The sequence below is a fragment of the Rosa chinensis genome, chromosome 6 (genome assembly GCF_002994745.2).
Source record: "Rosa chinensis cultivar Old Blush chromosome 6, RchiOBHm-V2, whole genome shotgun sequence".
Classification (NCBI taxonomy): Eukaryota; Viridiplantae; Streptophyta; class Magnoliopsida; order Rosales; family Rosaceae; genus Rosa; species Rosa chinensis.
Genome location: NC_037093.1, coordinates 8,742,724 through 8,769,621, shown reverse-complemented (window position 1 = coordinate 8,769,621; position 26,898 = coordinate 8,742,724). Strand labels below are relative to the sequence as shown.

At 36.8% G+C, this 26,898-nt stretch overlaps 4 protein-coding genes across 4 annotated transcripts; 2 read left to right on the top strand and 2 right to left on the bottom strand.

Moving 5' to 3' along the window:
- Positions 1–605: 605 nt before the first annotated feature.
- LOC112170756 lies at positions 606–3,854 on the top strand. The gene is made up of 4 exons (XM_024308062.2): positions 606–1,592; positions 2,236–2,484; positions 2,571–2,662; positions 2,944–3,854. The coding sequence occupies exons 1-4, from the start codon at positions 834–836 to the stop codon at positions 3,692–3,694; spliced, it is 1,851 nt and encodes a 616-aa protein (XP_024163830.2). The 5' UTR covers positions 606–833; the 3' UTR covers positions 3,695–3,854.
- A 1,069-nt stretch (positions 3,855–4,923) lies between these two features.
- On the top strand, positions 4,924–12,089 carry LOC112170177 (vacuolar-sorting receptor 3). The gene is made up of 12 exons (XM_024307362.2): positions 4,924–5,486; positions 7,483–8,175; positions 8,260–8,348; positions 8,512–8,581; positions 8,654–8,737; positions 8,831–8,907; positions 9,014–9,095; positions 9,439–9,521; positions 9,638–9,704; positions 10,543–10,671; positions 10,767–10,879; positions 11,602–12,089. The coding sequence occupies exons 1-12, from the start codon at positions 5,180–5,182 to the stop codon at positions 11,698–11,700; spliced, it is 1,893 nt and encodes a 630-aa protein (XP_024163130.1). The 5' UTR covers positions 4,924–5,179; the 3' UTR covers positions 11,701–12,089.
- Positions 12,090–12,615: 526 nt separating this feature from the next.
- Positions 12,616–14,377, bottom strand: LOC112170755 (transcription factor RSL2). The gene is made up of 5 exons (XM_040507731.1): positions 13,794–14,377; positions 13,422–13,682; positions 13,234–13,299; positions 13,078–13,143; positions 12,616–12,913 (listed from the first exon to the last, which is right to left on the bottom strand). The coding sequence occupies exons 1-5, from the start codon at positions 14,316–14,318 to the stop codon at positions 12,815–12,817; spliced, it is 1,017 nt and encodes a 338-aa protein (XP_040363665.1). The 5' UTR covers positions 14,319–14,377; the 3' UTR covers positions 12,616–12,814.
- A 3,847-nt stretch (positions 14,378–18,224) lies between these two features.
- On the bottom strand, positions 18,225–20,053 carry LOC121049680 (transcription factor bHLH139-like). Its single transcript, XM_040507593.1, has 5 exons — positions 19,329–20,053; positions 19,027–19,215; positions 18,850–18,915; positions 18,694–18,759; positions 18,225–18,577 (listed from the first exon to the last, which is right to left on the bottom strand). The coding sequence occupies exons 1-5, from the start codon at positions 19,719–19,721 to the stop codon at positions 18,491–18,493; spliced, it is 801 nt and encodes a 266-aa protein (XP_040363527.1). The 5' UTR covers positions 19,722–20,053; the 3' UTR covers positions 18,225–18,490.
- Between the last annotated feature and the right edge of the window lie 6,845 nt (positions 20,054–26,898).

Genomic DNA, 26,898 nt, shown 5'->3' with positions numbered 1-26,898 from the left:
AAATCAATGTGGGTTGCTCACTTGAGTTCTCAATGATTTACTTCTCTTTCTCTTCATGATACAACTTGGTTCTTGTTCAAATATTAATATAGCCTACAGTCGAAGAAAGTTGAAACCCAAAGAGCACTTCATCAAAAAAAAAAAAAACCCCAAAAAGCAGGAGACTATATACCTTTATAGGCACATGACTTGACCAAATCTAATCAGGAAACAAAATAGTACAAACAAAAATAATATATATTTATTTCGCAAGAAAAACACAATATATCATATATTCATATAAGGATAAAATTATTATTTGGCATAAAACTGAAAATAACTACCCACTATCAATTTCTTTAATTTTATGTATTTATTCAGTAATTCCAAAAAACATAAAAAACCAAACCGTATGTGAGAACCTAAGAGTAATAAAGAAAAAAAGAAAAGAAAAATTAACTATTTACCCTCCTCATTTTGGCCTCACCCAATGACTCTCTTTCTAAATCCGTAAGCGTAACGGTTTTAACTACCTCCTCATGTCTCGCCTTCTTTGGCGATTTTATAGATTTCTAAGATTACTGAGAATAATCCATGTCTAATAACAGTCACAAATTCGTCACCCACGTACCGTCTTGTTAATTTCATCCTCTATGAAAAAGTCATCCGTTGAGTTTCCCATTTCTGCTTGACTTTTCAGTACCTGAACATTCTTGAACCCCATTGTTGAAGACCCTTTTCATTTCTTCAAGCTTTTTACCCAATCATTATTAGGTTTCATCCAAAAGATTCAAAGATAGTCACTTTTTACGTTTACATTCTTTGTGTAAAGAAAAGACGGAAGTCTTCATTTTATGCCCTCCACCTTTGACGAAATGCCTAGCCTGAGTTCTGGGGTTCTTGAGAAGCTTGTTGAAGAAATGGGAAGTGACCCAAAGGCCCTGAACGGTGATCGAAAACCGGTGTTATTACAAATCAGGAGCATCATGCCTGTTTTAGCAGAAGGTGATCTTTGGCCCAATAAAGGGTTTTACTTGAAGGTTTCAGATGCTACACACACAATGTATGTGTCATTGCCTCCAGAGCAGGATGACATGGTTCTTTGCAACACATTGCAACTAGGGCAATTGATATATGTCGAAAAGTTGGAGGTGGCGCGGCCGGTGCCTGTGCTTAGAGGTATAAACCCTGTCCCGGGCCAACTAATTCCCTGTGTTGGACAGCTTGAAGATCTCGTTTCCATTGATAAGTTTGTGGATTTTAAAGGGGCGTCTGATTTACTATTTGTAATGGAAAAGAACAGTAACGTGGGGAAGAAGCCACAGTCAAAATTTCGATCTTTGAGGGCCTCTAAGACCCGCCCAAGCGAGAAGATCTCAAGGATATGTAGGTCCGGAAGCGGTGATGTTGTTGACAAGGAAATATGTGAGGTGACAAAGGGGTCGAGAAGAGTGAGCTCAAGATATGTTGAGAGTGATTCTGAAAGCACAACATCTTCTTCCTCGTTGACACAAACTGCGAGGAGAAGGAGCTGGATTGGACCAGAAGCTGCAGATTTCCCACTTGTAAAGCATGAGATAAAGGCAAGTGCTAGGCGCAGCCGTAGTGCGCATGTGAGCATCTCAACGATTCTTCTTTTATATCATATTTCCTCTAAAGAACTATGTTTTTGTAGTTTGAGTACCATTTGGTGGAATGATTTTGTAACGTTAATCAATTAACAATTGCAAAAAGTTGGTGTAAATTCAATTCAAGTAAGCCATTTTGTTTTTTGTTAGTCAGCATTAGCTTTAGGACAAATGAATCAGTAAGCTTTTACACGAGGTGAGCTAGGCCAGAGAACTTGGTCATTAGATGATCGAAGTCACTTTTCGATTACTAAACTACCTTCAAATTATATATGAATTCAAATTTTTTGTTTATGTGTGAAACTACAATTTCTACTTGTCATAATTCTGAGAAATGCTATGTTTAACTCGAGCTGTGGACCAGTGGTACCCCAATGATTGTATTATGGCAAGCACATGTCATGATTTGTCGTTCACCACGAATACCTCTTTGTTTGATGCATTGTACTGCCGCGGATTGCCTGAACCAGTGCTTTGCTTGTGTTCGTCATTGATAAAAAATTAAAAATTAAAATATTTTGCTCCGTGATTTTGTATAGCTCCAGGACATGTCGGTTTCCTATAGTATGCATTCCGTTATGAATTAGTTATCCTAATAAAATGCTTCCTGCTCTTTCTGCATTGACAGGTTTCTCCAGTTCGTTCTACAAGAAGTGGTTCAGATGACAATTCAAGTTGTAATATAAAAAGAACAATTAGCTTTGATCAAGCTAGGAAATCAAGTAAAAATTCCAACAATAGGGTCTCAGTGTCGGCTAAAAATTGTGAGCAGCCCTTAGATCCTTCAGTGATGGTTAATTTGGCGATTGATTGTAAATGGTCAGAAAGTAAGATACAGTGGAACTCCCTCCCTCCAACATTAGTGACTCTTGGGAAGGTATTTTGTGTTTCACTTGGTTCATGAGGCTTGCTCTGACAGTTGGTTAATAGCTAATCACGCTAGAACTGTCATGTCTTATGCAGGAGGTGTTAAGGCACAGAGATGTTTCTCTGCTTGCGGCAGTGGAGGCTTTGCAAGAGGCTTCTGTTGCTGAGAGATTGCTGAAATGCCTAAGGTATGCTGATGTAAATTATAATCCTGTATCATATTATGAGGTTTTGGATGCTATTGATTCCATTGCAATGTCATCCACATTGTCATTAATGTGGAATCCGTTTTTATAAATTACGATATAGAACCCTAACAAAAATAGTCACCTTTAAGTTCAGTATTCTATAGATGTTAAATTGCTCCAATTTGCGGATGTCTCTATTTGCTTAATGATTGATGGATCTGAAAAACATCAAATTACTTTTGGTTTGGTGATGACTTCATTTTCGAACGGTACTTTTTCAGTACATACTCAGAACTTCAGTCAGCCGAAAGGGAGGAACATTTTCCGTCAATTATTAAATTCTTTGATCTTCAAGACTACTTGGTTCATACTCGATTAATTGTTCAGTCATTGACCAACATCAGTCCACTTAGAGATGATGACACAAATCTAGGCGGCCCTGGTTCCATCAAGGAAGCATTGATACTTGCAGTAGACCGGAAGAAGAATGCAACGTCATGGATTAAAGCAGCAATGTCATCTGATCTTTCCCCATCTTTTTCTCTTGATAGTGTTCCAATGAAGGCTACAAATCCATCAAATAAATCAAGTAAAACTTGTGGTAGTGTACCAAAGGGTACACTTATAGTTAAGAAGCAAAAGAATGATGCTCATATTGGATTGGTCTCGGAGAGAGAAAACTCGCACGATTGGCTGAAGGGAAGTGCTTTATCCGCAGCTGCAGACCTGGAAAAATCCCTGCATGATGAAGGCAGAAAATGGTTTTTGGCTACCTTTGAGAGTTACCTGGATGAGGTTAAGAGCAGAACCAATTCGATGGAATCGGATAGCCAAGTAGCCGAGACTATGTGTCAGATTAAGAAAGTTGGAGATCGGTTGGATGTGATTGTCAGCAAAGAAGATTCTGAATTGGAAGCTTATGGGAGGATCAAGGAGAAGATATATGGGGTACTTCTGAAGAATGTGGAGAGGACTGCTATGGTTATGGAACAAATGAATGCAATATTCAATATAGACAATGGGCAACAATGAATTGTATTAGTTTGAAACAATGCCAAAATGTTAGGTGACCTGAAATGTTCTTACAGTCACATATGCACTTGTAAATAATGTAGAGTTTTGTATTTTGTTCAGTGTAAAGGAACTAATTTTATTGGTGTTTTTTGTGGATGTGTGATGTATGGTTAATGTCACTCTCATTGAATTTATACTTTATAGCACTAATTTAGGGTAGGGTTCTGAATAGCAGTTGCAAATATTTATTTTTGAAACCACCATTCTTCTCTTCTAGTATGGGAAGCGAGAATGTTATGTTGCTATCTATGTAAGAGTTTATGAAGCTAACAATTGTACACCAGATAGAGTGAATAGACCAGACGCCTCAAAATGGGGCAACTTTGAAAAATTACACAATGGGATTTATATTTTCCAAGGTACTTTAACAATTTCTCATTAATCCACAAAACTTGGCCAAATCAAAAGCTTGTAGCCATTGATAATTTTTTTTATACTTCTTAGGGCATTTCTTTCATTTTTTTTTTCCTTATAAAAGAAAATAAGAGATTTGAATTTGAAATCTCTACCAACATTTTATTATAGAAAAATATTTTTATCCACTAGACCAAATTCTAATTATTGGACTATTGCATTACCTTGATTGATTGATATATTATTTTAACATTTTCGATTTATCTATTTCATTTCCGTTGATTGATCGATATATCACTTTGAACATTTTTGATTGACCTATTTCATTTCCTTTTAGTAAAAGGGCTTTGGTCAAGTTGACTCCCAATATTGGAGTCCAGTTTGTGGAACAGTGAAATGTGTAAAGAAATCTAAACCCTATTACACTCAATGCTTAACCTATGAAATCCCTTCACGTTCTAAACACGTGATCATCAATCCAAACATTATAGAAATGCAGTTTGATAATAATATAGAGAGCCACCCAATAGATTCATGCCAATGGAGCCATGAAGACCATGACCTCGCCAAGGCACAGAGCCTCTCTGCGTGTGGAAGAAGACGCTCGTGAGCCATAGAAAACAAAGACAGCAGAAAAGTTTGAAGTTCAGACCAGTGTGAGAAACGTTAGGTACAATGAGAGACCGGTAACTCCCAGTCCAACTTTACCAAATTGCCACTTGTGTCTTTCGCCTCGGGATCATCTGATTGCGGACAGTTCGGGAATAACGGACCACGTCATAACCCCATCTGAGCAATAATCTAATTTGTGCAGAGGGGCTTTAAGAAATGTAATAAAGTCTTATCACTTGGGGACCCAAAAAAAGAAAAACAAGTAGAGAGAGATCTTCGTCTCCAAAAAGAAACCACACTTGTTTAACAGAAAGCTTCGTTCTTTGTAGCTCTGCAGAACCAAAATCACAACCCCACCAAGCTATTATGTGAAGAGAACCAAAAAAAAAAGGGCTCATCTTTTTCGTTCTGGGTTTCTCGAATTTCACATCAAAATCCCATCTTTTTTTTTTTTTCTTTTTTTTGAATTTGTGAGATATGGAGCTTCAGAGATCAGCTTTGGGACTCTTTCTAGGGTTTCTGGCGCTGACGATGGCGCCTTTATCGATGGGGAGGTTCGTGGTGGAGAAGAACAGCTTGAGGGTGACGTCACCGGATAAAATCAAAGGGAAATATGACAGTGCCATTGGCAACTTTGGGCTTCCTCAGTATGGAGGGAGCATGTCTGGGGGTGTTATATATCCAAAGGAGAATCAGAAGGGGTGTAAGGAGTTCTCGGAGTTTGGGCTTTCGTACAAGTCCGATCCCGGAGCTCTGCCGACGTTTCTGTTGGTCGATCGTGGAGGTACCCTTTTTGTGGTTTTGAGTGATTTGATTGGGGTTGTGAGTTTTGAGGTTTTATTTGGTGTTTTTAGGTTGATTAGGAGGTACCCTTTTAATTTGATTGTTGAGGTTCAACTTGTGAATTTGAGACTAATTTGGAGGTGCCCTTTTGTGGTTTTGAGTGATTTATTGGTTACTATGAGTGTTGAGGTTCTGTTTGTTATTTTTAGGTTGATTAGGAGGTACCCTTTTAATTTGATTGTTGTTATGAGTGTTGAGGTTCAATTTGTAATGTTAAAGAGTTACCCTTTTGTAGTTTTGAGTGATTTATTGGTTACTATAAGTGTTGAGGTTCTGCATGTTACTTTTAGGTTGATTAGGAGGTACCCTTTAACTGGGTTTGAGTAGTTTGATTGTTATAATTTGAGATATTGTGATTTTTAGATTATTTGGGAGGTACCCCTTTTGTAGTTTTGAGTAGTTAAGGTAGCCTTTTTAGTTCTGGGTAATTGGAGTGCTGATGTTGAGGATGTCTTTAGTTCAGTTTGGGGGTAAATTTTCGTAGTTCTGGGTTCCTTGCTTGTCTGAATTTTGGGCTTTAATTAGTTCGTTGTGTCTTGATTATGGAGACGTCCGGTCAATGTGCAGGTTAATGAAGCTTACTTATTTTTCTTTGTTTACGGCGGAGATGCACTTCTGATATCTGTTTATAGCTTTTTCCGGCCAATTAAATACTTTCTTTACCATTCTTTCTTCTGATATCTGTTGATTAGGAGGTACCCTTTGTCTGGTTTTCAGCAGTTTGATTGTAGTATGAGTATTGAGGTTCAATTTGTAGATTTTAGATTCTTTGGGGGCCACCCATTTATAGTTTTGAGTATTTATTGGCTACTATGAGTTTTCAAAGTTTGTTGTCTGTTATGGTTATTTCAGGTAGCCTTTTTAGTTCTGAGTAGTGTTGAATGCTTTTGTTGAGGATGAATTAATGTGTTTAGTTCATTTTGGGGATAATTTTTTTTAGTTCTGGGATTTTTGCTTTTCTGTATTTTGAGCTTCAATTTTGTTCATTGTGGCCTGATTATGGAGACATTAGGTTAATATGCCTACTTTAGGTCTTCTTTGGCTGATTGTACAGACAGTCAATGCATTAAATAAGTCTGGTTCTTGTTAGGATATTGAAGCTTACATAGTATCTTCGTCCACTGTGGAGATGCACTTCTGATATATATTTTTAGCTTTTTCGAGCTAATTAAAAACTTTCTCTACCAAAGCAAGACTAGAATTTCTTCAGATCGTCTATCTTTTCATCCGTTCTTTTGTTTACAGAAATAGAAAGTTCTATTTCTCTTTCCAAACCTGTCTACTTTTGTCGCAAAAATAAAATTGGGCTAGGAGGAAAGGTTTTCAGAGGCAAAAAATAAAATTATTTGTCTTCGGTTTCCAGTTTTTATTAACAGGAAAGGTTTTCAGAGGTGCTCTCCATCTCATCCTATTCCCCCTTATTTTTTTAATTCAAACATTCTGTAAATGCTAGTCTGTTAGTGTTCTCAATAGGTTTGGTATTAAGTTTTCTTAGTTTGGTACAAATAAGACATTTTAAAAGAAATGGTACAAATAAGACATTTAAAAGAAATGGCATGAAGCGCTATGCTTGTCTTATATAATATTACTTTCTAACACATACTAAAGATTGAAGGGGTGAATATCAGCATTTGTAAATTGTAGTTTTGACAATTGCTTTATCTTTGTTTGTTAATCTTATTTGGTGATAACTGATTTGCATTCTTACTAGTTGCCCTTAATTTGGTGCATGTTTTTATTTATTTATTTTATATTTTATTTAATTTAAATTTTTCCTGCTTTTTAGTGGCGTATGTGCTTTCATAGTTTGATTCAAAGTTTTTAGGTTTAATGAGCATTACCTTTTCTTAACAGATTCCTAGAATATAAGTTTTAGTAATGCTTATTTGTCTTTGTTTTGACCAATGCTTATGTTGAAACTGCTATTGGTGTTCCAGATTGCTTCTTTGCCTTGAAGGTTTGGAATGCCCAGAAGGCTGGAGCTTCTGCAGTCCTTGTCGCTGATGATATTGAGGAGGCGTTAATAACTATGGACACACCAGAAGAAGATATTTCAACTGCCAAATACATTGAAAACATAACTATACCATCTGCACTCATTGAAAAAAGTTTTGGTCAAACATTGAAGAAGGCCATCAGTTCTGGTGATATGGTGAATGTGTACCTTGACTGGAGAGAATCTGTTCCTCACCCAGATGATCGTGTGGAATATGAACTATGGACCAACAGTAATGATGAATGTGGGGTTAAGTGTGACATGTTGATGGAATTTACAAAGGAGTTTAGGGGTGCAGCCCAGATACTTGAAAAAGGGGGTTACACTCAGTTCACACCGCATTATATAACTTGGTACTGTCCCAAGGCATTCACCTTGAGCAAACAGTGCAAATCTCAGTGTATCAATCATGGAAGATATTGTGCTCCTGACCCTGAACAAGACTTCAGCACTGGTTACGAAGGGAAAGATGTGGTTCTTGAAAATTTAAGGCAGCTGTGTGTTTTTAAAGTAGCTAATGAGACTCGAAAGCCTTGGGTATGGTGGGACTATGTGACTGATTTTCAAATCAGATGTCCAATGAAAGAGAAAAAATACAACAAGGAATGTGCTGAGGCTGTCATTAAGTCTCTTGGTAAATGATTAACTTTTCATCTACCGTTCATTAGATCTACATGAATGCAATCAAATTTTAAATATGCATGGGTCTTATTGTCAGGGCTTGATAGTAAGAAGATCGACAAGTGTATGGGAAACTCAGATGCAGACTCTGAAAATCCTGTTCTGAAAGAGGAGCAAGATGCTCAGGTATCTTTCTCTGATGAATGACATTTTCTTTCTTAGCTTTTATCTGCTTCATTTACAATGGTTTCCTTGTATTTTAGCAGTAGCTGCATCTAATGCAATTCTTTGAATTTTTTTATATTAGGTAGTTATGCATACTTTCTTAACAAATTTCATGTTTTTGTAGGTTGGGAAGGGAACAAGAGGTGATGTGACCATATTGCCTACACTTGTTGTCAATAATCGACAATACCGAGGTTTGTTTCTATGCTTATATTTCTTGGATAACAATCTGGAAGCTTTCCTCACATACATACTTTCGTTTGCAGGAAAGTTGGCAAAAAGTGCAGTTCTGAAGGCCATCTGTTCTGGTTTTGAAGAAACTACTGAGCCAGCTGTTTGCTTGAGTACTGGTATGTCCTTTTTACTTGCTAGCGTGGTGTGTTGTTGTGCCTATCTGATTTGTTGGTTCTGAACTTGAGTGTTGGTTCAATGTTTGATGGTAGATGTTGAGACAAATGAGTGTTTGGACAATAATGGTGGTTGCTGGCAAAATAAAGCTGCCAACATTACAGCCTGCAAGGTATAAATTGAACTTACTGGCCGATCAGATGTCCTTTGATAAATGAGAAGATTCAGTATCTTAACCCCACCTTTTCTTTTCCTTTTACTTTCGTTGGAATACTCAGGATACCTTTCGTGGGAGGGTATGTGAGTGCCCTCTTGTTGATGGTGTGCAGTTCAAAGGAGATGGTTACACTACCTGTGAAGGTAAAAATACTTCGGCCTTTTGTTGACTTCAAACCTTGTTAGGGAAACTAAAGTAAGGGAATAAATTATGGATGCTGATTTTCGAGTCGCTCAAAAAGTTCCATCAACATTTAGTTCGAATTGATCCTGATTATGTACATATTTACTCATTACTGACTAAAATTTTGCTCAAGATAAATGCATCTGTTATGGTTTACCAATGAATGAAAAGCTGCACTCAAGTTTAATATGTGTGTGTGTGTGTGTGTGTTAATAAGAGGATAGCTGGGTTTCTTCCTTTTGTGCAAAATTTTTCTCTGTATGCATTATACTTTTATTGAGGAATATTACCTTTGGCTGCCAGCAAGTGGGCCTGGGAGGTGCAAGGTAAACAATGGAGGTTGTTGGCATGAAGCTCGAGATGGGCATGCATTCTCTGCTTGTACAGTAAGTGATCTTTTTGTATACTTCTTTGTTTGAAGGAAAGTTCTTTTATTATTTTTTTATTGTTATTTTTGTTTATCAGAAAATAAACTAATTTCAAGTCATGTTTCTCTGAATAGGATGATGGAGGGGTGCAATGCAAGTGTCCTCCTGGATTTAAAGGTGACGGTGTGAAAACTTGCGAAGGTAAGAGAAGCTAAACATCCTGGAATGCACTCTTTAGTTAATTTTTAAGTTTCATTGTGATACAACGAAACATACAAATGGACTGATGTCTAGAGTCCAATTTCAGACAGGTTTTATCACAGTGGTGCATCAAGACATAGACCACAATGAATGCTTGACCTTGCATATGTCATACGTAGAGTGCATGTAATTAATAGGTTCTGCTGTAGCTTCGTCTGTAACTGGAAAATATGGCATTTGCATGAATAGAAAGGAATGGAATTCAGTACTTACTCAAACTGCGCCTCTCTTTAGAAGCAAAATTTTTGTTAATCACAGTAGTTCAGCTCCCTAGCATGTGTGTACATACCTCTCTGCCGATGCATTTGTTAAAATTGTTAATTATCAAGTCATGAAGATCAAACACTACAAGTCTGCAAGCTTTGTTCAGAACCTCTCATAGTTACCAATTGTACCCAGACCTGGTGCAAATGCTTATTTGCTTCAGAACTTTATAGCTTTTGTCAAGGTAGTCAGTACTTTATCCAGATTATTGTAGATACGGCAGTTGTTGGTACAATATCCCACTCATATGTGAATGATCCTTGCTTTCATTAAATCACCCAATGTGAAGTTTCTAGCAGACGATCACTTTACCTTCATGACTGCCTGACTTTGTTTGTTTGCTTGCTTGATATTTCTATTTTTTATTTTTTCAATTGTTTTAGATTGGTTTGGCACTTAAAATGACTTCTCAGAACTATAATTAACAAAAAGTAACTCATTCAAATAGAATTAGACAAGCATCTTTGAAGTGAAGTACCTTGGACAAGTATAGCTAACATAAATTTTTCTTCAGATATTGATGAATGCAAAGAGAAGAAAGTCTGTCAGTGCCCTGAATGCTCCTGTAAAGATACCTGGGGAAGTTATGACTGCTCATGTAGTGGAAATCTTTTGTATATCAAAGATCATGACACCTGCATAAGTGAGTCCAGCAATTCAAGCTTTTAATTCATGCATGTGTTCTAAATATGTATACTGCAAGTACTTGTTTTGATGTGCTGTACATCGTATCTGCAGGCAAGACTTCTGGAGGATCAAAATCATCTGCATGGGCTGCTGTGTGGGTTATTTTAATTGGCTTGGCTATGGCTTCTGGTGGGGCATATCTTGTGTACAAATATCGATTACGGGTAAGTTCTTTCTATTTCATTTCTGTTTATAAACTTGGACATAATTCTTAATCATGGAGTTTCCAATATAAGGTGGTAGTATCTGATTATCTTTGGCCTGCATTTATTTGCAATTTAGTGTAACAAATATGATAACTCTTTCAATAATGGTGAGCAAAGAGATGATGTGCTACAATTAGTAAATAGGAGTAGCAGTACTTTTTGAAAAGATATCTGAACTCATAACAGGGTGTTTGGTTGGAAGTTTATAAAGTCAATAGGGTCTTGTCAAATATTTCCATTTGTAGAGGCTTTATGAAAACGAGATTTGATAACATCTTCATCATGATAAGAAGAATAGTGTATAGGCAAGTTTCTTGTATCTGGGAACCTTTGATGTCAGATTGACAAAGTATTTGCCGTATGAGTTTACTTTTGGTATTTTGTTTGGGTGAGATCCATATGTGCGAGATTCATGTATTAGAACTGTAGTTATTTGTTTGGTCGGAGGACAGGAGCAGTTATTTAAGTCCAACAGAACCTGGGTCATGCTGTTTACCAGGGGTACTTTTCTATGAATTTATGAGTCTTTGAAATCAGCACTTTGCTTTTAACTTATGGCAAACTGCTAGTGTTACAGGATGATTACTAAGATTGTGTAGTTAAATTTATCTTTTCGACGTCTTTGTTTTAATATTCCAGAAATTAGAGCTATAGTGACACTTTCTATGTTGCTTTTGCAGTCATACATGGATTCAGAAATTAGAGCTATAATGGCACAGTATATGCCTCTGGACAGCCAAGCCGAAGTTCCCAATCATGTGAATGATGAGCATGCGTGAGACAGTAAAACCCATCATTAGGCCTTTCTTTGGACCTCATGAGGTGCAGCTTGAATATGATTGTGATACGTCTTTCTTATTGAAGTTCTGGAATTTTGACCTAATCATATTCCCCTACGGTCATGTTCCCCTACGTCATGTTGGATTGTAAATGCATGCAGAATAGAAATTATCATGTTTTTTTTAGGACTGTAACATGCCAATCCCTTGAGAGTAAGGAGGATTGCAAGGAGTTTAGCTGTAGTATCATACAATTCTCTTCACATCCTTGAATACTGAAATCTTTCCCCTAATTAAATTGTGATTCTGTATTTTACTATTGTCTTGTAATATGGAACTGACTTGATGTCATAGTTTAATCTTATGAATCAAATATTTGCACAAAACAATTTTGTTTTAAGTAGCCGAGTTTGAGAGTGCCTCTTTTGTGGTCATTGCTTGCGGGATGTGAAGTTCACTTGGATAAATAAACTGTTTGTTGAAGACAAGTTTTCATTGTGAGATTGTCACTATGAAACTATGCAATAGCAGCATAGCTATACACGGTCAAGGAAGATGATATAGAAAACATTTATATTTCAATCATCTCACTCCAGGTTAATCTTGTATGGATCTTACATTCTCATGGTTCTATGCCACATGTGAGAGACAGTGGAGAAAAAGACTTCGGAAAAAAAAAAATATATAGTTCGGTTCTAAAGACGGGGATTGATCTCTGGTTCGATTTCTTGCTCCTCAACAACGTTCTTTAGTAGTAGAGGTTCAAGCTCCAAGTTTCGCGACTTCTCTGGTTCAAGTTCTTCCTACTGGTCCCATAATTATGAATCAGAATCTTTCCCTCTAATATACGCCTTCGCTTAGCCCTCTTTTTAGCTGGTTTGGACCAGCAGGCTTGCTCACCAAGCTGCAAGTAGCTTGGTTAGCTAGTTGGAGGATGTCCCCGGCTACTTGGATTCAGCTGCCCTCTTCCTCCCTGTAATAATGCGTCGCCTCCTCTTGATTAGTTTTCTCTGCTTCTGATCTGTTTACCTTTATTTGGTTCTTGTTTCTTAATAATGTTTATTGCCAAGTAAAAAAAAAGAAAAAAAAAGAATTGGAGTCTCGGTTTGTCTTTCTAAGGTTGGCTTGGTGTAGGGAGTTTCCGATCAAGTCCGAGGTCCATTCCATTGTAACAGATGGGAGCATACATCCACATGTCATCAGAACTTAACAGCTACACAAGCACAAACAAGTAAACAAAGATGTCAGTATATCTGAAACACATAGGCTTATCAGATGGGAACAACTAACAAACGTCATGGCATTCGATTCATTCTAACGAACAAATTAGTTCTGTATGTAGCTGAAAAGATTCGACGGGTAGGAAGAATTTATTACCTTAATTTGGAGTTGTAAGAACTTCACATAATGGACAGCTTCCTCAAGCATGGTGCTAATATCAACCTGCAATTCCACACAGATAGAGATTTAGTTTGAGAATATTGAATGAAAAACTTGCCCAAAATTTGGCCGTCTCAAGAGCATATTGCCTACCTTTGTTCCATTGGGGACAAGGTTCTGCAGAACTCTCAGCCTCTCATTTATTTTCTCTCTTCTTTTCTGCAAGATACAAAGAAAGGACACAAACTTTCTTTATTAAAAAAAAAAGAAAAAAAAGACACAAAACTTTAATTGATAACACAGGCAACAAATTTTTCTTGAGATCAGATATAAGCTTATACCCTTGCATAGAGGCTTTGTGGATCACTGGCTGACCCCCTTCGTGCTCTCGATTTTCCATTCAAGTCAGGAACTGCAGCATCCTTTGGACTCAAGCTTGAAGTTGGACTAAACCCTCCACTCACCTCACAAACAATGGAGTCATCTTCTGAGCAGCAACTACTCGAACTCTGTCTATTGGGGCCTGCATTACCATCTTCATTGTTGCTAGTTGTAATCCGCAGGCTCTTCTTTGCCTTCATGCTCCGCTTATTCATTTGAACCTGCAACATTGAATTCATGATAAGAGAGTGCTCACACTACCAAGTAAAATAACTTGATCTGATGGAAAGACAACTATGCTTATATTTATTTATTTATTTTTATGTACTCACATTGCCTGAACTTTGAGATCTTTTCATGGAGTTAATCTTGGAGAGGCTACTTTGAGATCTCCTCTTCTCAAGATTGACAGCTTCAGGCCTGCTCCCACCGGACTCTTCGATGTTGCCTTTACTTGTTTCTCGGTTTGAGCATTGATCACGTTCATCTCTTTCAATGAGATAGGTATTGATGGTTTTCACATCCCCGATACCAAAATCAATCGACATAGAGCTAGTGCTATTGTTGTTTATTGCCAACATTTGGTTAGAATCACTCAAGTAGTAGCTTTCGTTGCTTGAAGCGATGAAATTAGAATTAGTCGTTTCTAAAGAACAATGTGAACCTTCATAGTAGCCTGACATGTGCAATGTTGATTCTTCATTGCCTTGCCAGAAAGCATCTGGGACTTCCATGCCTGGCATGCTTGAAAGTGGAGAGTTTTCAAGCAACTGGGCCATGAAATCCGCTTCCTCAGCAGCGTACATCCCACTCAATGAGCTCCATTCTCCTTCCGAAACAGCTCCAACATACTCCATATTGATTCTTTTTATCCTATGGATGGATCGACAAAAGGGTTTATTTTCTTTGAAACTAATCAATTAATAGATCAATGCTCGATGTGCTCGATGCATGGAGGGGTATGAAATGAAGTGACATATTTATACCCAAGTATATATGAAGAATGTCACCAGAAACTTAACATTTTTTTAATAAGATATTTCTAGCTAATCATTTCTAAATACCAGTTGCATCGTAAATCCTAACAAGTCTCTCAGTTCTCTGTAACCAAATTCCAGGAGTACCCTTGCTGATATCAGGGACAGCTCAGATTGGACCGAGTTTAAGCAATTATGGACTAAACTAGCACAACCCTATAATCCAGAAAATAAATAAAAAAAGTTCAGAAGTGAAGGAGTACTAGTACTAGATGATTAATCATTTGTACCAAAACAAGGTCAAAGAAAGATGCTTGAGAAGTTGGAGGGGAATCACATCTGGCAACCGCATCAAAAAAAAAATCACATCTGGCAACCAAGACAACGTGAGGGTGTGAAACTATGAGCATACATAATTTAAACAGATCGATGAAGAAATAGGCTGCGAGATCCTCGATCTAAATGGAAAATGAGAATATTCGTGGAACCAGACAGTGTTATGTGCAGATTGGATTACTGTCCCCTCTCTCAACATGATCTTATTATCCAATTACAATGATCCACATAATGTTAGAGACATTCCATACGATCCATCTCTTTGGCGAAGAATACAAAAGTCCAATAGAGTAGTTGAGAAACAAAGTAAACCCCCTATTGGTTCACAACTGTAGAACCTCATTTGACTACATTCCTTTTAGGGGTTGGATCTCAATTCTGATTTGACTAATTGACTGCTTCTACATTCCCTTCAGGGGTTGGATCACATTGGGGCTAATCAGTGGAATCTGTCATATACAGTCTACTAACTATAATTGGCTAAGAGTGCACTTTTGACTCTTTACATTACTAGAATGGTCATCAATTTGAATATGTCAAGTAGCTATTGCGACTCTTTTTGTGGTTGAAGGACAACACAATCAGTGGTATTAAAATATGGTAACATGGTTTCTTTAGCTAGTGGTTGTTTTTCCAAGGATCTTGGTCTTGATCTTGCATCACATTAGTGATGTTCGGTCCGGTTCATATATATATATATATATATATATATATGTATGTATGTATGTATTCAAGTTGAGACTTGAGACATTTCGCTGCAACTTGAGTCCCCCAAGTAATAGCATCAAACTGATCAGAGTCGATGATATAATCAAGGCGAATGGCACATGCATGATATCATTCTAGGACTGTTCCAAGGTTAGGCTATAGAGAATTTTAGCTATAAACTATGAAAAGGGAATATTGGGTCGGAGAGGGGAGTGTTCAAACTAACTAGAACTCAAATTAAGTACAATGGATCAACATCTGGCCTAAACACAATTATATATAAACACAAATCATGAGCATATATATAATTGTATACACTTATAGACGAGTAAGTGAAGATGGAGAACCAGTCATGCATGTATATGAAGTATAGCCAATTCTCAACTCCCACGTCAAGTCCCAGCTCATTTTACGCGTAAAAGTGAGCTTTATTATTGCATGCTCTGCCGCCCATTGCACGATCGACTTGCTAGCTACCTAATTAAGCTTGACACTGATCGATCAGACACTATTGAAATTTAAGGAACAAAATCTTCGATATATTTAAAACCTTCTTGATATTGATAGATCTTCTTTCTATTGTTATTGATACCCTAATTCTGAAATCTGATTTTCTTCTTTGCATGAAGAAACATCTCCCTCTTATTTTTAGCATCAGACTCTGGCCGGCTACACAATTAATGGAGTCATTTTTCTTTTACTGAAATAGCTGGAAATTTGGTAAAGCCAGGCATGCATGCCCATGTCCATTCACACTTCGAAGAGGCCAAGAGTACTACACTTGTGCACTTGTTTACGTCTTTTGAAACTCAATAATATTATTGAATAATTAGTATCATACTACAATCTAATTATATGTTTAGATTAAGGAAGCTCAGTAGCTCGCCACCTAGTTATTCGTCTAAAGTTGTAGTGATATTTCTTCTGTGGATGGATTTCCAGTTGTTCCAGTCTCTTCTCGATCTCTAAGGTAATCGAAAAGACAACTAAAAGAATGAGAAACTAAGCTCATTTTTTCCGCGTAGTCCTCATATCGTGCACTCATACGTAAGGCCGTAAGGGCGTTCATTTAATTTTCCTTTTCAAAAGGAAAATCTACCACTTGATCATAATCTGATATAAGATCCCTATTTGGAAACAGAATATTTTTTAAGACCATTCATAAGGGAAAGGCATGATAGATGGTAAGATTGTCTTGCATTCAGGATACTGATGAATACTAATTATACTATCGAGCTTAATTAAAAATATGTATGGTATGTAAAGCCTAGGTTTTTTACGATTTTGTTAGGGTTTCGATTTTAGCACCATATTTGGATCTTTCACAGATCTAATTGAAGATATGACTGTCAGCCTAGCTTTTAAGTTGTGGTTAATTGGTTGACGACTAATTGCACCAAGGCGTTACGGATAAAACTCACAATATGGATGTAGTGTAAGTTAGTAGTAACAAGGCCTTGTGATTCCAGGTGAATATTTGTTTTCTGAGGCAAGGCATCAGTTTTGATGATGATTATATTGGTATATATCGATGAGGCATATTTGACGTTCAATCGTCAACTAGTCAAGGCTTGCGTTTTCATGAAGACTGAGGGGCATCTATGAGGCTCCACTGGTGGTGGATAGATCGAGAAGGCGTGCCTGGGGCGGTTTTCTATTGTTTCTGTTGTAAAAAATGTGATAGAATTTCTTAGAAAACATGATACATGAAAATAAGAGTAATAATAGAGATAGGAAAAGAAAGAACTGTAAGAAAAATAATATGATATATAGGTTTTTGTATAGAAAAAACTTATCAAGTCGATGCATGCAAATCATTGTCTATAGAGGAGATTCGTCCCCTATTGCATAAGATTGAATAACAAACTTCTCCCAAGATACAATATTTCTGCTTTGAGCTCCATCATACCGTTAAAGTCCCAATGAACTCACCTTGCACTCAAAATGGAGTGCGTATACTTAAGATAGATATATTGTATAACTTGTAATTAAGTAGAATGAATAGGTAATACGTTTGGCTGTTCTTCATGATTTAAGACTCATCTCTGCAATGAAGGACTCACGCCTGTGGAAGTGGAAAAGACTTGGCTAATGACCGATATATCGGCTTTGAGTAAGACTCAGTTGGATCTAAGTGTGGAAAGAGGCATTTTTTGATGAATGCTGCAGCTCAGGCAGGCTTTTATTGCCAGAGTCCAAGTTTTGGAAGGAGACAGATCTACCTTGGCTCGAAGAGAACTTGTTAGCTGATTGTATTGCGTGATGTAGGGGATGGCTAATACTCTTTTTTACTTGCTTTGATTAAGTAAGATTTTTACAGAGGCCTTAACCCCTACACGGTTGTATTGACCAATTAAGGTTTATAATTTTCCATTTGATCAAACAAAAAATTATGTTTAATCTCCACTATTAATAGTTATATTATTTAATGGGCTAAATTTAGAGTATAATTTAGATTTATTGATCCGTAACCTTCTGTCTTAAAAGATAGAAAGAAGTACAAAGTCTTTTTGTTCTTGTTGCATGGGGCCTAATGCCCTGGAAACAAGTTTAGGGCTTACAGTGTTGGTAATTTGTTGCATACATAGCCTTTTGCCACTGGGCTTATACAAATAGCCTTTTTAAAGATAGCTGTATAACTCAGAAAACAAGCATATTAGCCAAATCAATTGTACGTGAATGTTGAGCGAGCTTAATATAGGACTGAGTACATAATATTTGATTTCACCATGTACCAAGTATCTTAAAAAAAAGAACTATACAAAATATAGGAAATTGAATCTTGGTCCTTGGCCTAAATGGACTCTGGATGCTTTCTACAAAGTTTAGGTATATGCTTCTTTCCTTAGTTGCTAATACTAATCAACATTTTCCTTGGTCTTTATTTCCAACAACTGGCCTCTGTTATCTGCAATTTTAATATTCACTAATTCTCTTATAGTCTTATAGGTGCTAGCTAGCAGCTTAACTCCAAGTACACTCTAATGTCTCCTCCAGAACGATTAGCCTCAAGAGTTGAGCAAGTCATGAATTCCAATGCCTATTCCGTTGTTAACGACAGGAGCGTACATCCACAGCTCATCAGAGCTTAAAAGCTGTAGATCAATCCAAAACCAAATATTATCATTAGATTTTAACATTAAGCTAGTAGTAGTGTTATGCTGACTATGAAATGTCAGACAATTTTTTCCTCTCTTTTGTCTGTTATTACCTTGATCTGAAGCTCTAAGAACTTCACATACTCAACAGCATCCTCGAGCATTGTGCTGATATCAACCTGCAGTATCCAAAATACCAATTAGTATGAGAACTTGGAATCAGCCCTTCGAATTAAAAGTTACCTCATCATATATCCTCTGCAATTTACCTTTGTTCCATTAGGTACAAGATTCTGCAGAATTCTCAGCCTTGCGTTTATTTTATCTCTTCTTTTCTGTAAGATTCATATCGTAACTTAGATCAGTTTTGTATTGCTGGAAAGCATATAGTTCTGAAATACGAAAGAATTGGTAAAATATATGTGCCAGCACTTTTATGGACTTACCTTTGCATATGTGCTTTGTGCATCAGTTGCTAATCCCCTACTGATTCTTGCTTTTGGACTCAAATCCTGGTTAGAATTAGCATTCATGGGTTCATCATCCCCTGAGCTGCAACTATCTGCAATGTTTCTAGTTAAGACTGGCTTTTGATCAGTCTGCTTTGACTTCACATTCCTCTTGTTCTTCTGGACCTATATATACAGCATTAAGTGAGATAATTAGAAATGCTCGATTACTTAAAAACAAAAGCCATCACCATTATATTCAACATATGCTTGCTTATTATTCTGTAATCTGTACTTACATGATCTACAGAAGTACTGCAAGACCTTTTCTTAGAATTCTCAGACACGACTTCATGATCTTCCACGTTGCAATTTCTCATCACTTGGTCCATGCCTACATTTTCTTCAATTTGACTGAAAAAAAAGTTGGTGCTACTGCTGGCATCCCAGGGATGAAAAGGTTCAGGGTTATGGCAATTTGTTGCCATAATTCTGCGAGAATAAAGATTAGCAATGCCTTCCATGTTCTTCGCTGCTGAACATTCATGGCTGCTGGGACAATTTGCAAATGGGATTTGAGAGATTGAAGCCTGATGATTCAGGTCATTTGTGACAGAACAGTAATTAGCAAGCAAATGGGAAATGATCAAATCTTCGTCCTCGAACTCTGGAATAAATGCTAGAGCTTCCATTTATGATCAAATCTTCTACTTTGGTGCTGAAAGGCTAAGATTTGCTTGATGCTATGGAGCAAAGGAGGTTAGCTAGGACATATTTATAGCCAGCGGGGATTCCATATAGTATATATTTTTCTTATGATCTCAATCATTCTGAAGTCTAAACAATACCAGTACTCCATATGAAATGGTCACAAATCTTTAAACAATCTGCAGAGACCTTGATGGGGTCTAGTACAGCTAAGTTCATTGACAATTTTGGATTAAAATAGTACCGTTCAGCTAATCAAGGCATTTAGGCAGCTCTGATTTTCTGCAGGGTATTGGGTAATTCGGTAATCACGTTGACATTAGTTATACATGAGAACTGAGAACATTTCCAATAATGCTCAAACTCGAATAAGCTAGTGACCCTGAATTCCTTGATCATTAAAAGAACACTATCCATCCTTATCCAAAAAAGAAAAAGAAAAAAACAAACACTAACCGTAACTACAATTTTTTTTTTCTTTTTTTTTGTGTGTGGTCTGATCTGTAATTACACCTTATGAATCAATGATCCAACAAATAAGCTCATGTTCTAGGGTAAAAGATAGACAATTTATATCTATTTGATCTCAAGAAATTCTTAAGTGCGGCGGCCTTATCACTATGCCAAAAAATGTATCAGACGACAGACCGAAACTGTTGTCTGATTTGGAGTGCCACCGTTGTAGAGCGAGCCGTTGTCTGTTGAAAATTCAGACAACGGTGGAACACAGTTGTCTGATAAACAAACAGGCAACGGGTATGTGGTATAACTGTTGTGTGATTGCTCGACAGATGGCTCGGCAGGTGTCATGCGCAGCTGCGCAGCAGTTGAAGTGCTGCCTTCAGACAACAGTGTTTGGTTTCAAGCTGTTGTATGTTAAGCATATCAGACAACATACTTTTATTTTTTGTGTTGTCTGATTGATCCTCAAACTTCAGTGCTTGGACTAGATCTGTTGTATGATCAACATTTGGGACAACGGAGTTCAATTGCAACTGTTGTATGATTTAGTTTTTGGACAACAGAGTTCAATTGCTTCTGTTGTGTGAGTATAAATTAGAACACACTACTTTGTTATAAACTGATGTGTGATATGAATGATTACAGTGTGGCTGTTCCATTTTTGGCTATTCAGACAACGTTGAGTCGTCATTATATCTATTATGTTGTCTGATCATTTGAACATCCATTCCTGAATTAAATTGGTCCATTTACCAAATGAACAGTAGTTCATCAAATGTAAACATTGCAAACCATCAAATGAGTAATCTATCCAATACTTTAAAACTTCAAAAGCAAAAATGGTGCGCATTTCCCAATCATCTAAGCCAACATTTAAACTAAAAAAGCATTCTAGTGCATGCCCATCTACTTGGGACATCAAAAGCTGATACACATTTATGTTGTTCCAAAACATCGCACATATATGGTGCATGAAAATGTACCATCTACTTGGGTCTCTTTGGGTTTTGTGGTTCTTCTTCACAATCTGCAAATGTTGCAATAAAGAAGCTTGCTTTTTGAAAATGGAGGACTTGAGTTGTTAAAGACTTGAGCTTTGAGGCGGTTTTGCTCATCTAGGGAAGTGTTCCATACCTTGCCACCACAAATGAAAAAAGAACAAAAAATTTATGTAGATAGAAAAAATAAAAATTGCAAAGCACTATAGTCTCCAATGTAACAGAAAAGCAAAAACAAAAATTGAAACAAAAAAATAAAGTTACATTTGCTGGAAAAATAGCATACCTTGCCACCATAAACCCATTCCATGAATTATATGTTCTTTCAAGTCCAGTAGAGCAACTGATATCAAAGACTTACGAACATATATACCTGTGGACCGGGGGTATTGTGAGAATTCCAACATATATGAGTTGGAATACCTGCGTTGAAGAAGATATGGCTCCAGTAGGCCTTTGAAATCTGCAACCATTGAAAATCTAAGTTTCTTCTTCATTAGTGTCGATCATGAAAGTGAAATGGCTACTGATAAAAATTGAGAGAGAGAAAATTAATAAAAATGAAGATGCAAAAGGCTGTTTTCCTGCAGCTAATATTAAGAAACTTGGTAACTTTGTGCAAGCTGCCTAGATGGATGTTCACAAAAATCTAATATTTTGAATACAAGACGTTACTCTAGTCAGACTCATTCCATATTTCCATTCAATCAGGATGTGGTACACATGGTGTGGCAAACAAGTCAGCCGCCCCATTAATATGGCTTAATTGGGTTGTTATTACAAGAGTACTTGATAGTTTTATTTTGTTCTGGAGAGAATAGCTCACATATCACACAAAATTGTTAGAATCAGTCAATTGTAGAGACACCCCATAAATCTACATTTATGTCTGCAACTCTATGCTAAATTAAAATAACATCAAGCTATTGCAGCCTAGCATAGGTATAAACCTAGCAAGGTACCAGAGGCATATGTTCAAAAACTTCAATAAGAGAACTCACCAAATCAGTAACCAAATTATAAGTCATTAAATATAAGTATTATTACCAAACACAAAAATCACTTGAGTTGCATATGGCTCCAAAAGACTTTTTCTTCACTTTATTCTCCTAAAAACGTATAAACTAAATTTTATGTTTTCTTCAAATTCCATTCAACCAATTTATGTACAAAGTATTTACAACACACACAGATCAGAGGTCTTCCATTCCAAGTAAGAAACCAAAATATTTATATGTTTCTGCATTATTAATCATATATGATCTCACAAGTATATTCGATCAACAGTACCGCTAAACCCGAATTAGTACCTCTGGAAAATATCCCAAAGCCAACAGTGCCTGGCATCCACAGTCAGACTTGCAAATCAAAAGAAAAGTCATTAAGACCATTAATATTGCATTGAGTCGTCATATGTTCACAATCAGCAAAATGCATTCAGTTCCACCTTGCAAGAGCACATAGTTCCCACAACACCCATAAAAATTCTTCAGTGTTTGGAGAATCAAAGAAAGTCAAAATTACCATTTTACAAGGGTGATCATTGCTTTGACTTTAGCATCCATATCTGTATATATAACACCAGAGGCAGCAGAGAGTCCAACGAATTGCCAAAGACCAGAAGAGGCTTCCACAGCTTTGGCTATAGACCAAATATAGACATCACCTTCGGCAGATCCAAAATCAACCTAATTGTCATTTGATTAGACATTGTTTGGTTACACGGTTACAACCTTAATTCTGAAGTAATTTCTTGGCTGAAATCAGTGCCAACCTGATAGGCAGGAATCAAGGCCTAAGATGAAGGCATTTCGAAGCACTCCTAGCTTCCAATCCGAATGTTAAATGCCAAAAAGATACAAGAAACTGTAGTTACAATTTGCAATTACATGACAATTTAATTCAAGATAAACCTGCACATCTCAGACTCTAACTACAACAGAAATTGCATTTACATAACAGTTAGTACTACTTTATGACCGTGATTTCAACCTACTTAAAATTTCAAATCATGCCTACGGATGAATGTAACTCATAAATTAGAAATATATTAACAGAACTTATCATCACAACACTGATCATGACTTTTCCAAAAGAAAAAATAAAGAGTAAAACTTCATAGTTCACATAGCAATTAGAAGGCCAATAATCATATGCACCTGGAATCAGATTCATTAAACTAATGCAGAATGGAGTGCTTACTTCAAATTCTATGTATCCAAATAGTTGGAACAGAGAGTACAATCCCACCTGCAATGTGCAAATAAATAACATGAGCCCATTTTCGTTACACAAACAAATATATAACATGGAGGAAATTAAGAATATCTGCAAAAGATGAAGAGTATGGTCATTTTTAGCCAAAGAGCTTCCTTTAAGCACATTGGCATATGAAAACAGAATAAAAGACTAGAATAGATAAACATAGAGATACAAAAAGGACATAAGCTAAAGTATCAGATTTCCAACAATTAAATGAATGTTAAATTCATCCACCTGCCATTCTAATGGATCAACTGATATACCAATTATGAATCAAATACGTATCAACAGTGCAAATTATTAAACTTACAAACTATTACTCCAAAACACTACATTCAAAATCCACCAGGATTTCGAATCCAAATCAACCTCCTTTAGATCGTCTAATTCACAGCCACAAACCTTGGTGGCTAGCTACTTCCTTGAATCCTTTCCTCAAGTTTACTTACAACCAGTTTGCTTAGTACAGGCCATCTGAAACACATAATCAAAATTGTTTTAACATAGATCATCAACAAATTACAAGTCCAAGCCATATCAAGAACAGATCCGAATCATACCACAATAAACAATTACCTAAACGCACAATTACCAAAATTTGAAAACATTATTTTGAAGTCCTAGCATCCAGGCGGTTCTAAAATCATGAGAAATTCATAACATAAATTAAAACCGAAAACGAACTTACTTGGCTCTGATTGAATCCATAGTACAGATGAATGGCTTGTCTTAATCTCCCAATCCAACAATCACAGGTTGAATGAAGCATGGACCAAACCTAAATCACAAAAACGAAAACACGATTGGGATTCATATGCTATTAACATTCAACACTAGCAAAAAATTACACCAATCAAAATCAACACTAACAAACCCTAACCCTAAGAGAAGAACAAGAAGTTCTAACTTACAAAATCTAAGCATCAGTGGCAAGCCCGGAGAGGCCGAGGAAGAGCCTATTGCTGACTCTATAAATCTTCTTGAAGTAGGTGGCAATTGACTGGAGCTGAACGGGAAGGCGGCGATCGGAGGCGACGGCTAAATCGGACTACCCATCGTCATCGCTTCTTCCTAGTCTTGGCTGGTGTGAAATCGGAATCTGAAGTCGGGAAATTTTGGAGCCGGCAATGTCGATTCAAGCTGCGACTGAGCCGTCATCATTGAGACTCTGTTCGGTTCCTCCGTGAAAAGAGACAGTCGAGGGAGTGAGCGGAAGAGAAGGAGGTGGTGGTGACCGTGTAAAGAGAGCGGGAGAGGAAGGAGGAGAGGGATAGGGTTTCGAGGAAGAGCGAGAGAGAAAATGGGTCGCCAGTTTGCTATGTATTGTCGAAGAGTCGAAGACAACGTGAACAAGACAAAAGTGAGAAATCTGACTAAGTGACCGCGTATGTGAAAATTTTCAACTTTGTGTTTTCCGCGTTTTTTAAAATTTTGTATTCAAACTATAGACAGTAAAAACTGATGTTTTGACTTTGTATAATCAATTCAGACAACAGATAAATGAATTTTCGTTGTCTGATAGTCTACACTGAAACTTCATTTTAGGGTCCCAACAAGCAAATCTCCCGCTTGGTGCAAATCACAAATTCATTTCTTCCGCCTAAGATTACTATCGAACATTTACACAACAAAAATAAGCAATTCCGTTGTAGGAGCTTACAATCGTGTACCATCATTTCACCCAAAAATTGGCCTTCTTGGGGCTACTCACTCTCATTTTGGGGTACATATGATTTTCTTCCAAACTTGCACGACGGAAACAAAAAAATGTGTTGTATGTTATTTTGCAACTTACTCTCATACAACATATACAACTATACTGTTGTGTAAGGTGAGTCAAAATTTCGACCCAAATTTGAGCAAGGTGAGGAGGAAATTTTTTTACATTCAGACAACAGACAAATCCTTAAAACTGTTGTACAATAATCTTGGACCCAAAAAATTTGATGTATGACCTCCTTATACAACGCCAATCTCATTAAACCTGTTGTGTGAAGCAGTTTCAGTGATCACACAACGAAAATTTTTTTTTCGTTGTCTAAAAAGTGTAGTGTGATGCATTTTTTGGCATAGTGTATCACATGACATTTACGCTTCACTAATCACAATTTGTAGTTAAAAGTTCTATATCTAAACAATGTGGCATGACAAATGAACTGATGGGGTCTAATTACAATAAGCTTACTTTTTTAAATTTGGACATGTGATTAGAAATGATTAGATGGTTGGACGAATGATGTAGCATCGCGGCCATACGGAATGGCTTCTCCTATTTTTCCACTGTGGCATGACATGTTTATGCGATATGGGAGATGCCGGGTTGTTTGGATTTGCTCTAAGAAAAGAAATAAAATAAGTATTGAAGAATTCTATAAAGTCAACACCTATCTATTTAAAATGTGAAGAACAATGGATGTCGACTGTTCTGCCTAAAAAGAAATGGAAGTCAACAATTTTTTAATTTTTATCATCGGAAAAATCAAAGTTAAGATCATAAGTCAGCTAATTTAATAGCATTAGACCAAAAATACAATAGAAAAATTGTTTGAAACAAAACTAAAATGAGCAGCAATGAAGTCAACTAGTTCAATAATATAGCATGCCTATTAAAATTAGCATATAAAAAAAATAAAAAACAAAAAACAGAGTTGAAAAACATCATAGTCAGCTTCAAATTCTATTAGCAAAAAACTTGGGAAGTTAGAATCATATATGGCACAGAATAAGATACTTAAACATGTGTATATGCTGCAGTTGTAGGTGCATGCCAAGTTTTTATTCCTTCCATTGTGCTCTCTCAAACTTTAGTATCAAACAGGATACTTATACCTACACAGCAAATACCCTCCAAGGTTGTCGGCAGTACGTACTATAATCAATCTTTTCATTTTCTTTGGGTGAGTGATGGGAAGCATCCACAAATAGCACATATTCCAGCTGCGCACCAAGTCCCATTTGCACCCTTTGTGTTCATCTTCTTCTAATTCCTATGTAATGATGATCGAGTAAGATAGTATTTCGAGATAACCCCTAGAATTGCAGATACGATTGAATAAGGATCAAATTAACAAATTAGAAAACAATTGAACAGCACTAGGAAAAGAATTTCTTACTTGAGTTGACTATAGGTTTTCTAGGATTCGCATCTCAATAGCAGTGTTGAAGTAGTCATTTTGTGGGAAAAACTTATGGTTTGCAAATGCTCAGAGCTCTAGTCCTGGCCTGAAGCCACTTTGCTCAGCTCAACAGTAAGGGCTGTTATCGGCAATAGGTGGCTTTGGCGACGTCTTTTCACTTTGATGGTTTGGGACTTGTGGTAAGGTTTCTAACTGCTAGGCAACAATTCAGTCAGGTGGAGGTGGTTTGATGCTCAAATGATGGCATTGAAAGGCATTCTAATGTTTCAGACATGCACAAATTGAGATTGTCACCAAGCCCC